This window comes from Salvelinus namaycush, chromosome 28 (genome assembly GCF_016432855.1).
Source record: "Salvelinus namaycush isolate Seneca chromosome 28, SaNama_1.0, whole genome shotgun sequence".
Taxonomy (NCBI): Eukaryota; Metazoa; Chordata; class Actinopteri; order Salmoniformes; family Salmonidae; genus Salvelinus; species Salvelinus namaycush.
The window spans coordinates 40336209-40350681 of record NC_052334.1 but is presented as its reverse complement, the minus strand read 5'-3'; the positions used below and the strand labels follow the sequence as shown (position 1 = coordinate 40350681).

Sequence of the window (14473 nt, the reverse complement as noted above, 5' to 3'; positions counted from 1 at the left end):
CGGGAAAGTCGTATTCCTGGTCATAATGTTGATAAGTGTCACAAACGTTGTCTAGGTGGAAATGACCGGACCAAGGTGCAGCGTGGTAAGCGTACATATTTATTTAAATTTTATATGTCGCCAACAAAAACAAGAAACAACAAAACGAACGTGAAGCTGACTAGGGCTATACAGGCCACTAACACAGATAACTACCCACAAAATACAAAAGCAAAAAAGGCTGCCTAAGTATGATTCCCAATCAGAGACAACGATATACAGCTGTCCCTGATTGAGAACCATACCCGGCCAAAACATAGAAACACAAAACATAGAATGCCCACCCCACATCACATCCTGACCTAACCAAATAGAGAAATAAAACGTCTCTCTAAGGTCAGGGCGTGACAGTAAGTTGACGTTGCTCTTATATCCAATAGTTCCTCCCGGCTGTATGTTATAAAACTTAAGATTTCCTGGGGTAACAGTGTAAGAAATAATAATAAAATAAAAAATACTGTATAGTTTCCTAAGAACGCGAAGCGGCCATTTCTGTCGGCGCCGGATGTTTATGTGGATATATTGAAGCAACATCTCAAGACATCAGTCAGGAAGTTAAAGCTTGGTCGCAAATGGGTCTTCCAAATGGACAATGACCCCACGCATACTTCCAAAGTTGTGGCAAAATGACCTAAGGACAACAAAGTCAAGGTATTGGAGTGGCCATCACAAAGCCCTGACCTCAATCCTATAGACAATTTGTGGGAAGAACTGAAAAAGCGTGTGCGAGCAAGGAGGCCCACAAACCTGACTGTTACACCAGCTCTGTCAGGAGGAATGGGCCCATATTCACCCAACTTATTGGGGGAAGCTTGTGGAAGGCTACCCGAAATGTTTGACCCAAGTTATACAATTTAACGGCAATGCTACCAAATACTAATTGAGTGTATGTAAACTTCTGACCCATAGAAATAAATCATTCTCTCTACTATTATTCTGACATTTCACATTCTTAAAATGAAGTGGTGATTCTAACTGATCTAAGAATGGGAATTTTTACTAGGATTAAATGTCAGGAATTGTGAAAAACTGAGATGAAATGTATTTGGCTAAGGTGTATGTAAACTTCCGACTTCAACTGTACATGGATGTGTAGATGGATGACCCCCTCTCAGGTTGCCCTCCCTCTCACCTCTTCCTGGCGCAGGCCGTCAATGAGCTCCATGACCTTGGTGAAGTGGTGGCAGCGGTTGGAGTGGTCCACAATGTGAGTGGGGAAGGGCTGGTTCTGCCAGTGTCTCCACTCCCACAGAGACAGCTCCCTGGTTGGCCCGCTGGAGGGCGGCTCCACCTACAGCCACAACATAATCATAAAATATACCACTTAGCAGATATTATCCAAAGAGATAATGGGGCAGCAGGTAGCCTAGTGGTTAGCGCGTTGGGCCAGTAACCGAAAGGTTGGTGGATCGAATCCCCGAGCTGACAAGGTAAACATCTGTCGTTCTGCCCCTGGACAAGGAAGTTAACACACTGTTCCCTAGCCGTCATTGTAAATAAGAATTTGTTCTTAACTGACCTGCCTAGTTACATAAAGGTTAAATAAAATAAAATAATACGTGCATACAATGTGTGTGTGTGTGTGTGTGTGTGTGTGTGTGTGTGTGTGTGTGTGTGTGTGTGTGTGTGTGTGTGTGTGTGTGTGTGTTTGATCTGTGCAAGAATTTAACCCATGACTCACCCGAGGTGGCGAGCCTTCCTGTTTTGAGAGGAAGCGGGACCGTCTCAGAATGGGTGGAGCCTCCCCCTCCCCCAGTTTCATCGTAGACTCCCAGTGAGTGAGCTCAGAGGGGCTAAGGAAGCCATCCTTCTTTACATTCTCCTGGTGCCCGACTGGATCATTAAAACACAAGGGGGAAGCAGCCTTTATACTCCAAAGCTGAGAGAGGCCCGTTGTCTGTCTTTCAACTGTTACAAAAGCTTACAATACAGGTATATGGAGAGCCAATACATACACTACCGTTCAAAAGTTTGGGGGCGACTACGAGAGGCGACTACGGGATGCTGGCCTTCTAGGCAGAGTTGCCAAGAAAAAGCCATATCTCAGACTGGCCAATAAAAATAAAAGATTAAGATGGGCAAAAGAACACAGACACTAGACAAAGGAACTCTGCCTTGAAGGCCAGCATCCTGGAGTCGCCTCTTCACTGTTGACATTGAGACTGGTGTTTTGCAGGTACTATTTAATGAAGATGCCAGTTGAGCATTCGTGAGGAGTCTGTTTCTCAAGCTAGACACTGTAATTAATGTACTTGTCCTCTTGCTCAGTTGTGCACCGGGGCCTCCCACTCCTCTTTCTATTCTGGTTAGAGCCAGTTTGCGCTGTTCTGTGAAGGGAGTAGTACACAACGTTGTACGAGAGCTTCAGTTTCTTGGCAATTCTCGCACGGAATAGCCTTCATTTCTCAGAACAAGAATAGACTGACGATTTTCAGAAGAAAGTTCTTTCTGGCCATTTTGAGCCTGTAATCAAACCCGCAAATGCTGATGCTCCAGATACTCAACTAATCTAAAGAAGGTCAGATGTATTGCTTCTTTAAATCAGCACAACCGTTTTCAGCTGTGCTAACATAATTGCAAAAGGGTTTTCTAATGATCAATTAGCCTTTTAAAATGATAAACTTGGATTAGCTAACACAACGTGCCATTGGAACACAGGAGTGATGGCTGCTGATAATTGACCTCTGTACGCCTATGTAGATATTCCATTTAAAATCAGCTGTTTCCAGCTACAATAGTCATATACAACATTAACAATGTCTACACTCTATTTCTGATCAATTTTATGTTATTTTAATGGACAATTTATTATTTTTTTCTTTCAAAAGCAAGGACATTTCTAAGTGACCCCAAACTTTTGAACAGTAGTGTATGTCAAATGAAAAATATTTAGTTAAATGCAAACATTGCTCTGCTCTGGACAAGATGGCCAAATATATTTGGAGCACGGTGATAACACCACCAAGACTATTATCTCTGAGAGTCTGCTGTCGGTTCGATTCAATCACAGACATACCAAGAGCCCCAGCCTCTCTTACCGAGACCACGCGGAAGAATAAGGGACTCACGTCGGCCCTCCAAGGAGTGGGACCTGCGCCCCCTCCAACCCCCGGAGAGCCGCCCGCTGCTCTCCCGGTGGTCAAACTGGCCACAGGTGATGTGCATCTTGTGCAGGGCGGGGTGCACCCCGTCGGGCAGCATGCGGGGGTTGCTGGGGAACATGTGGAATCTGTGGCTGTTCCCCACGATAGACTTGTACACACTGCGCTTGTTGCTCTGGCTCTGGTTGTAGGTCTGAGGGGGAAACAAAAGACGTCAAGATTATTTAAAGCTATTTCATGCCTACAATGCATTCAGAGAGTATTCACACTTTTCCCACATTTTGTTGTGTTACAGCCTGAATTTAAAATGTATGAATTTTTTGATTTGTCGTCACTGGCCTACACACAATACCCGATGATGTCAAAGTGATTTGCTTAACAAGTCACATAATAAGTTGCATGGACTCACTTTGTGTGCAATAATAGTGTCTAACATGACCGTTTTAATGACTACCTCATCTCTGTACCTCACACATACAATTATCTGTAAGATCCCTCAGTCGAGCATTGAATTTCTAACACAGATTCAACCACAAAGACCAGGAGGTTTTCCACTGCCTCACAAAGACGGGCATCTATTGATAGATGGGTAAAAATAAAAAAAGAAGACATTGAATATCCCTTTGAGAATGTTGCAGTTAATTACACTTTGTAAGATGTATCCATACACCCAGTCACTACAAGGATACAGGCGTCCTTCCTAACTAAGGGATTTCACCATACGGCCAATGGTGACTTTAAAACAGAGTTGAATGGCTGTGAAAGGAGAAAACTAAGGATGGATCAACAACATTGTGGTTACTCCACAATACTAACCTAATTGACAGAGTGAAAAGAAGGAAGCCTGTACAGAATAACAAACATTCCAAAACATGCATCCGGTTTGCAACAAGGCACTGAATTAGTAATGCAAAAAATGTGGCAAAGCAATGAACTTTTAGTCCTAAATACAAACTGTTATGTTTGGGGAAAATCCAATACAACACAAACTTCTAAAAACATGTTTTCACGATTATGAGGTATTGTGTGTAGATGGGCGAGACGATATATATATATAATTTATTTTAATCCATATTGAATTCAGGCTGTAACACAACAAAATGGGGAATAAGTCAATGAGTATGAATACTTTCTGATGGCACTGTATCTGTTCATTCTAGAGGCAACCGTAGAGCAAATGTTTTGGCGGTTGATCAATGTGTGACAAAACAGGAGAAGCGTGGATTCTTAAAGCAGTGCCAGGTAACGAGGATGTTTGGTCTATCTTCGCATAACAAAGGGAACCAATATAAAAACGGTGCGATGCCTGGGAAGGAGCCAGACACCTGTAAACACTAGACAGCGACTCCAGAGCCAAAAGCCGACAGACACAAAAGACTGGGTCCGGTTGGGGGTTGTGGAATTTGGTATTCTGAAAGAGTGGAAACACAGCTGGGTCTGGAGCACACTTTGTACCTCAGTCTCCCCCTCTCTATTCAACTGTCTAAATAAATATGATGAAAAAAAATAAGGACATTCCATTGACCTGGTCCTAGTGCCGTCTTGCTAACCCCTATGTTAATTGTCATGCCAAACATAAACATGTTTGGCATGACAACAATCATAGGAATGACCATAGAGGTACAGCACAAAACAGATGTGGGACCATTCCTAAGATTCCAAAGGCAGGAGTTGTTGCTCACTCTCTCCTCTCGTCCCTCGGCCAAGATGACCACTATGCGGCCCTGGCGTTTGCGTCCGGTGCGGCCCATGCGCTGAACCAGGCGGATGGGACTCTTCTGGGCGTCGAAGCACACAATGAGGTCCACCTCGCCTATGTCCAGCCCCTCCTCGCCCACGCAGGTGGACACCAGGGTGTTGAAGCCCCCCTCCCGAAAACTCCGCATCACCTTCGGTACAGAAATCGATACATTTTTATCAGGATGACAGACATTTTCACTGTGCCTGTATGTGAAGTCAATCACAAACATGTATGTCTGTGCTGTCAAGTCATGTGGTTCTAATGATTTAGTGGGTAAGAGCATGGTGATAGCAACATGAGGGTTGTGGAATCGATCCAAGCATGGGTCAGGGCCACAAATACTGAATATGAGTCAGTGAATGGTGCTGAATGACCATATTTGCACACACACACACACACACACACCTGTGAATATATACTGTACTTTGTTTGCATCAATAAATACACACAGGCCTATGTACTGAAGGTGGTGGTCCAAAAGGGTTCTTCGACTGTACACATGGGAAAATCCTTTGAAGAACCCTTTTGGGTTACAGGTAGGACGCTCTGTGAAAAAGTTCTTCAAAGGGTTCTTCCATGTGAACAATCGAATAACCATTTTAGGTTCCAGATAGAACATAGAGTGTTTCTACCTCCAGCTGCTCCTTCTGGGTGAACCCTTTGACCCCCTTCCCTGCCGAGGCCTGGCCCATAAAGGTCATGACTTTGACCAGGGGCAGGTGGCGATTTAACATGGCGGCAATCTCCTGCACACTCTCCCGGAACGACGAAAAGATCATCACACGTGTGCTCACTTCCTGGGGCCCAGAGCCTGGGCCAATCAAAGAGGAGAGGAAAAAGAGAAAGAGGTTACTTGCAACCAATGAAAAGGGGGCACCACGGCTCACTTCATGTCGTTGTAAATTAAGTATATGTCTTAAATTTCCTTTTAGGCAACATTTCCTACTGAAATACACACGGCATACATTCGGTTAGTGCCTTCCTCAGTGCGTGCGTGTGTGCGCTCTTACAACCGATCAACTGCTTGTTAAGTGCATCTGCTACCACTCCACGCAAATACGGAATAACAACATCTGGAGCACACTGACTTTAACCATGTCATTCATTCCTGCTGTTTAATTCGGCTCTAGTTAAATATCTTAAAAGGATGAGTCATCGCTAAGAGTCGAGTGCAGTTAGTTGCTACTAACAAGAGAGTAAATTACCAGCGCTGGAGCTCTCAGCCCATGTTTTAAAGTGCCCTAGCACTACCTCCTCCAGCTTCTGCAGTTTGGGGTGGCTGTAGATGAAGGGCTCCTCGGGGCCTGGAAGCAAAGCGCAATACACGGCAATTAGGTCAGTCAGGGCCCACGACACCCTCCATAATAAACATTCACAATTAGGAGAAGCATTGGTAACGCTTTTTTAACATTTATTTTATTTTTTATACAGCCAGCTGTTGAACAGGTAGTTATTTAAAAAATGACTTGTTACAACAGTACTCGACTAATAATTGCGTAATAATTACACTCCGGTTTCTTTGAGATTCGACACAAGCATCACTATGCACCATTTAGTAGCAGGTAGTTACCAAATTGTGTTGAATTCTTTGAGGTAAGTATTTTTTGGTACTTATTGTTACCACAGTTTCTTAGTATTCACCATGTAAATACCAGGAAAGTACCAGCTTTAACCAGGCTCCTGGCTGTAAAATAAAGTGTTATCATGAGGCTTCAAAAACTGTAGGAACGGGGCTGTAGGAACTTTATCCTACCGGTGGGCTTTACAAACACGGCCTCCATCTCCTGGTACAGGTCCATGAAGGTGGCGTTGCGCTGTAGCTCGTTCCTGGCTCGAGACTTCTCTGAGTTGGCATAAACAGAGAAATCACCTGAGAAGAATGCTAGCTATCACTTACAGAGTGCGTGAGTGAGTGAGTGTGCGTGCGCGCGTAGGGAGGTGCCTCCTACCTACCTTTGGTGCCATTCATGATGCCCTGGACATAGAGGAAGAGGGAGCGCAGGCCCATTTGGAGCAGCAGCTCGTAGCCATGGTACAGGCTGATACACAGAGCAAAGTCCCCCTCCAGAGCCCCTTGCTGAGCCCTCTGTTAACAGCCAGGACCACAAAGATAGGCTTAACGTGTGTAGCTTGACTTAATTTGACAGCAAGACATAACATAACTTGACATCGATTTGCAAGTCAATTTGACATTGGATTTCCATCGCAAAACAGCAACATGTTGATTGATCATAGAAGAAAATGAATAGGGGTTACTCTGAGGACATTCCTGCTCCCAAAAAGATGAGCATTGGTTGGCTGTGTATTACAAAATGTTCATAAAGTTATTAAAAGTATAGTGTAAGTCAAGGAATGCCTTTCTCTCTGTGTGTGTGTGTGTGTGTGTCGTGTGGTGGTGGTGTGTGTGTGTGTGTGGTGGCACTGTGTGCCTGCATACGTCCGTGTGTATACCGCACCGTGACGTGGGGCGGAGGGTTCTTGCGGAACTGTTCCCGGGCCAGGATGAGCTGGTACTTGGTAAGGGAGTGCAAGTCGCGGTGAGACATCGCCCTGTTCTGGATCAGACGGCCCGTGAACCGTTCCAGTACCTGGAACAACAATGGGCGACACAGAAAGGATAAGTTGAGCGCCTATTTCAACAAACGCAACACAAAACCGAAGGCGGCTCTGCAATTATCTGTTCCCCATTTCAGAACGAGGCAGATTTTATTTAAAAAAAATTGTGGCCACAATATTCATATCCTGTAATCTTCCCAGCAGGAGATTGAAGTCTCCAACAGGAAGCCCTGGAACCAGTGTGACTGCAACTATTCAGAATAAGATAAGTCAATTATAGGCTGGTATGGAAGAAAAATAAGAAAATAATGCTTTGTATAGAGTCCTCGATTCACATAAGTCACTATTCACATTAATTCCAGGGACCTTTTACGTCGCAAAAGCATATTAGATAGATACCAAACGAAGATATTTTTGCCACACACAAGACAAACACATTAGGGAGGATTTCTCCCAATCAAGGTGAGGATTTCAACCGATTGGACATAGCAGAGAAAACAGTCTGACTACTACCGCACGGCAAGCGGTACAGGAGCGCCAAGTCTAGGTCCAAGAGGCTTCTAATAACTTTACCTACATGTACATATTACCTCGACTAACCGGTGCCCCCGCACATTGACTCTGTACCGGTACCCCCTGTATATAGCCTCGCTGTTGTTATTTTACTGCTGCTCTTTAATTATTTGTTACTTTTATTTCTGACTTTAATTTTTGGGTATTTTCTTAAAACTGCATTGTTGGTTAAGGGCTTGTAAGTAAGCATTTCACTAAGGTAAATTAAAACTGTAAATTCGGCGCATGTGACAAATACAATTTGATTCGAGTTGTCCAATCCAGCAGGCATGAAGATGACTCTAAATTAAGTTGTTCAGTCTTTCAATGGCTGGACTCAAAACTCGCTCTTCCCAAATCCGAAAAGCAAAAAGCCATTTTGGGGGATTGGTTTGATTTAGGTCTATTCTCTCTAACACAATCAATCTAATGCTCAGAAATTTAAATATTCTAAACTTTCCCAGATGCCACAATTCAACAATGACACCTGGGCCGTGTTCATTAGGGAAAGGGGGATACCTAGTCACTTGTACAACTGAAATTCGTCTTCCGCATTTAACACAACCCCTCTGAAATCAGGGCACTGCGACGGAATAATAAAACAAATGTATTCAGTTTGGCGCCTAATGAACACTGCAGATCATAGGCCTTTATTAACAGCACATTCACAATTGAAATGAGTAATTAATGTAAGTAATGGGGCACAAATGTAAATGAATGAGGTTTTATTTCTGAGGGTATCTAATGGAGCGATGGGTCTGTAATCTAGCACTGGGCACTGTGGAGACGTGTGCCAGCTGGGACCGAAGCCTTTGAATGCTTCAAATATGCTTTTCCACAAACCATTACATAAAGGGATTAGGGGATCAAATTAAAAATCAACCCCTCGTGACAAACTGGCCCATCTACCTTTTCAACAGGGCCAGGGTCAGATTTCAAATCAAATCAAAGTTTATTGGTCACATAAAACAGATTTGCAGATGTTATCGCAGGTGCAGCGAAATGCTTGTATTTCTAACTCCAACAGTGCAGTAATAATACCGAGAAAACCATACGCACCTACTCAAAAAGTAAAAAGAACGGAATTAAGAAATATCAATATATAAGTGTGTATACAGTAGACTAGAAATGTGTGTAAAGCAGTAGTTATGTAGGATGAGCTATGACTAGAATACCATATATACATATAAAGTGGGTAAAACAGTATGTAGATATTATTAAAGTGACCAGGGTTCAATGACTATGTATATAGGGCAAAGCAGTCTGAGGTGCTGGGTAGAGTCCCAGGTGTAGCCGGCTAGTAACAGTGACGAAGGTTCAGAGATGGGTACTGAGCGGAGGCCGGCTTGCGGTGACTGTTTAACAGTCTGATGGCCTGAAGCTGTTTATCAGTCTCTCTGTCCCAGCTTTGGTGCACCTGTACTGTCTCCTTCTTCCAGATGGTAGCGGGGTGAACAGGCTGCGGCTCGGGTGGCTGAGGTCCTTTATTCTTGGCTTTTCTGTGACACCGGGTGCTGTAGATCTCCTGTAGGGCAGACAGCGTGCCCTCGATGATACACTATATAGTCAAAAGTATGTGGACACCTTAAAATGTGTGTATTCGGCTATTATTTCAGCCACACCAGTTGCTGACAGGTGTATAAAATTGAGCACACAGCCATGCAATCTCCATAGACAAACATTTGCAGTAGCCTTACTGAAGAGCTCAGTGACTTTCAACGTGGCACCGTCATAGGATGCCACCATTCCAACAACTCAGTTCATCAACTATCTGCCCTGCTAGAGCTGCCCCGGTCAACTGTAAGTGTTGTTATTGTGAAGTGGAAATGTCTAGGAGCAACAAAGGCTCAGCTGCGAAGTGGTAGGCCACAAAAGCTCTCAGAATGGGACCGCCGAGTGCTGAAGCGCGTAAAAACACCCACTACGAGTTCCAAATTGCCTCTGGAAGCAATGTCAGCACAACAACTGTTTGTCGGGAGCTTCATGAAATGGGGTTCCATGGCCGAGCAGATGCACACAAGCCTAAGATCACCATGCGCAATGCATGAATCACACTTCACCATCTGTGATGAATCACGCAGTCCGACGGACTAATCTAGGTTTGGCGGATGCCAGGAGAACGCTACCTGCTCAATGCATTGTGCCAACTGTAAAGTTTGGCGGAGGAGGAATAATGGTCTGGGGCTGTTTTCATGGTTTGGGCTAGGCCTCAAAGCTACAGCATACAATGACATTCTAGTCGATTCTGTGCTTCCAACTTTGTGGCAACAGTTTGTGGAAGGCCCTTTCCTGTTCCAGCATGACAATGCCTCCGTGCACAAAGCGAGAGCCATAGAGAAATGGTTTGTCGAGATTGGTGTGGAAGAACTTGACTGGCCTGCACAGAGCCCTGACCTCTACCCCATCAAACACCTTTGGTATGAATTGGAACGCCGTCTGCGAGCCAGGTCTAATCGGCCAACATCAGTGCCCTACAGAAATGTCATGCTGGAACAGGAAAGGGCCTTCCCCAAATGTCCGTGGCTGAATGGAAGCAAGTCCCCACAGCAATGTTCCAACATTTTGTGGAAAGGCTTCCCAGAAGAGTGGAGGCTGTTATCGCAGCATAGGGGGGAAAGGGGGCCATCTAGTCAATTGTACAACTGAATGCATTCAACTGAAATGTGTCTTCTGCATTTAACCCAACCCCTCTAAATCAGAGAGGTGCGGGGGGCTGCCATAATCGGCATCCACGTCGTCGGCGCCCGGAGGAACAGTGGGTAACTGCCTTGCTCAGGTGCAGAATGACAGATTTTTACCTCGTCAGCTCGGGGATTCGATCCAGAAACCTTTCGGTTACTGGCCCAACGCTCTAACCACTAGGCTACCTGCCGCCCATGATTTCAGAATGAGATGTTCGACGAGCAGGTGTCCAAGTACTTTTGGTCATGTAGTATACGTTGGGCTGACAGCACCGCCCTCTGGTTGTGGAGGTGCCTGAGGTTGAGGAGGTGCTGCTGCTCTTTCTTCACCACACTGTCTGTGTGAAGGGACCATTTCAGGTCGTCAGTGATGTGCACACGAGGAACTTGAAGCTTGTGACCCTCGACACGAAGGCCCTGTCGATGTGGATGAGGGTGTGCTCTGTCTTGGGGGGAGGGGGGTGATATTTGTGTGTCTAACTTTCTCACAATTAATTCAGGATTATCTGTAATCATGGTAGCACCCACATTAATGTAGAAGTGTTCCGAAACATATTCTGTTCTTATTTCCAATAAAAGTGACTCCAAAATGACAATACATTATTTACCTAGGAGCTAGGAACATAAGCATTTCACACCAGTCATAACATCTGCAAAATATATGTGTACGCAACCAGTACAATTTTATTTTATTTGAATGCTGGCATCTATCCACCGTTTTTGGTTTGGATAAGTTCTAACAGTGGGAACAACATCCTCTGCGCACTTCCTGATGAATCCAGTCACGAGTCAGTGTATACGTCCTTACTATTCTCAACGTTAAACCGTCCTTACCACGGGAGTTTCCTGTTTAAGTTTCTGCCTATAGGTGGGAAGGAGCAGAATGAAGGCGTGATCTGATTTGCAGAAAGGGAGGGTGGGGGAGGGCCTTGCAGCCGCCCGGAAAGGGAGATTAAAAATGATCCAGAGTATGTGATGCGCGTGCAGCACAGGAGATGTGTTGATAGAATTTCGGTAGCATTTTCTTCAGATTTCCTTTATTAAAGTCCCCAGCTAAAATAAATGCGGCCTCAGGATAAGCGGCTTCCAGTTTGCACAATCCAGCATAGTTTCTTGAGAGACGTTGTGGCATCTGCTTGTGAGCGAAAATACACGGCAGTGACGTTTTGATGTTGAGGTATTCCAGATCGGGAGAAAAAAAAGGACTTGACGTTACTGTACGGACTGTACGTTACCACAATCTCACCATGAAACAACATTTTGGGTTTGGTGAATTACTACTAGGCCTAACCCCCCATGGCTCTCATCGCAGACTCACACACTAGCTGGAAGCACGCTACACTACTCTATTGATGGCGCCGACAGACATGGCAGCTCTGCTACTAGCTCCGAAGCAACTTTGCAGTATTTTTTGCTATTTCTTACATTATTAGCACAGAACGTTTGTGTTATTACATACAGACGGAAATAACCTTTGGATATCAGAGCTGCGGTAACTCACAAGCATTCTGACCAGAAATACGACTTCCCAAATTGGATCCTTTGTTCGTATCCCCTAAGGCAATTGAACTTATTCCAGTGGCTGTTCCAAGACGCCGCTGGCGGAGAAGAGGTATTTGGAGCGGACTTGAAGTCCGACTCAGGAGACGTGCACACCATCCACCACTTCCGAGTATATTACTCACTAATGTTCAGTCCATGGACAATAAAGTAGACGAGCTCTGGGACTGTAACATACTCTGTTTCACAGAATCATGGCTCTCTCCGGATATACTGTCCCCATCCATACAGCCAGCTGGGTTCTCAGTACATCGCGCAGACAGGAATAAACAACTGTCCAGGAAGAAGAAAAACAGATATGTTTCATGATTAACTAGTCATGGTGTGATTGTGATAACGTAGAGGAACTCAAGTCCTTTACTTCACCCAACCTAGAATACCTCACAATCAAATGCAGACCGTATTACCTCCCAAGAAAATTCTCTTCGGTTAGTCACAGCCGTGTATATTCCCCTTCAAGCCGATACCACAACAGCCCTCAAGGAACTACACTGGACTTTGTGGATTTGGAAACCACATATGCCTGAGGCCGCATTTATTGTAGCTGGGGACTTTTAACGCAAATTTGAGGAAAACGCTACCAAAGTTCTATCAACACATCAACTGTAGTACTCTCACTGCTAAAACTCTCAACCACTGTTACTCTCCCTTCCAGGATGGCTACAAAGCCCTCCCCCGCTCCCCCTTTGGCAAATCAGATCACAACTCAATTTGGCTCCTCCCTTCCTATAGGTAAAAACTCAAACAGGAAGTTCCCGTGTTAAGGTCAATTCAGTGCTGGTCTGACCAATCGGAATCCATGCTTCAATATTGTTTTGATCACACGGACTGGGATATGTTCTGGGTTGCCTCTGAGAATAACATTGACGTATACACTGACACGGTGACGGAGTTCATCAGGAAGTGTGTAGGGGATGTTGTTCACACTGACTAATAAAACCTGCCCAAACCGAAAACCGTGGATGGATGGCAGCATTTGCGCAAAACTGAAAGCGCTAACCACTGCATTTAACCACAGCAAGGTCTCTGGGAATATGGTTGAATACAAACAGTGCAGTAATGCCCTCCATAAGGCAATCAAACAGGCAAAATGTCAGTACAGAGACAAAGTGGAGTCGCAATTCAACGGCTCAGATACGAGACGTACGTGGCAGGGACTCCAGACAATCACAGATTACAAAGGGAAAAGCAGCCACGTCACAGACACCGAAGCCTTGCTCCCGAATAAACTAAACACCTTCTTCGCCCGCTTTGAGGATAACACAGTGCCACCGACGCGGCCCTCTCCCGGGGACTGTGGTCTTTCATTCTCCGTGGCCGACGTGAGTAAGACATTTAAGCGTGTTAACCCTCGCAAGGATGCCGTCCCATACGGCATCACTAGCCGTATCCTCAAAGCATGCGCAGACCAGCTGGCTAGAGTGTTTACGGACATATTCAATCTCTCCCTATCCCAGTCTGCCTTCCCCACTTGCCTCGAGATGTCCACCATTGTTCCTGTACCCAGGAAAGCAAAGGTAACTGAACTAAATCAATATTGCCCTGTAGTTCTTAGAGAGGCTAGTTAAGATCATATCACCTTCACCTTACATGACACCCTAGACACACTTCAATTTGCATACCACCCCAATAGATCCACAGATTATGTATTCGGAAAGTATTCAGACCCCTTGACTTTTCCCACTTTTTGTTACTTTAACAGCCTTAATAAATAAAACATTTCCCTCAACAATCTACACGCGATACCCCATAATTAGTTCCTCTCTGGAGATGGGTGAACCTTCCAGAAGGACAACCATCTCTACAGCACTCCACCAATCAGGCCTTTAAGCTAGAGTGGCCAGACGGAATCTACTCCTCAGTAAAAGGTACATGACAGCCCACTTGGAGTTTGCCGAAAGGCACCTAAAGGACTCTGACCATGAGAAACATGATTCTCTGGTCTGATGAAACCAAAGTTAAACTCTTTGACCTGAATGCCAAGCGTCACGTCTGGAGGAAACCTGCCACCATCCCTATGGTGAAGCATGGTGGTGGCAGCATCATGCTGTGGGGATGTTTTTCAGCGGAAGGGACTGGGAGACCAGTCAGGATCGAGGCAAAGATGATTCACTAACATTAAGTGGCTGCTGCCAACATACTGACTCAAATCTCTAGCCACTTTCATAATTACAAAATTTGATGTAATAAATGTATCACTAGCCACTTTAAACAATGCCACTTTATATAATGTTTACATACCC

At 44.9% G+C, this 14473-nt stretch overlaps 1 protein-coding gene across 1 annotated transcript in view; it reads right to left on the bottom strand.

The window, feature by feature from the left end:
- The window catches only part of fancm (FA complementation group M), a 72201-nt gene that overhangs the window by 30789 nt on the left and 26939 nt on the right, over positions 1–14473 (bottom strand). Inside the window, exons 5-13 of the mRNA XM_038967657.1 lie at positions 7338–7469; positions 6835–6967; positions 6635–6724; positions 6087–6185; positions 5514–5692; positions 4823–5029; positions 3078–3333; positions 1721–1872; positions 1172–1330 (exon numbers count right to left, since the gene is read on the bottom strand). Coding sequence (XP_038823585.1) covers positions 1172–1330; positions 1721–1872; positions 3078–3333; positions 4823–5029; positions 5514–5692; positions 6087–6185; positions 6635–6724; positions 6835–6967; positions 7338–7469 — 1407 coding nt within the window. The remainder of the gene's footprint in view (positions 1–1171; positions 1331–1720; positions 1873–3077; positions 3334–4822; positions 5030–5513; positions 5693–6086; positions 6186–6634; positions 6725–6834; positions 6968–7337; positions 7470–14473) is intronic.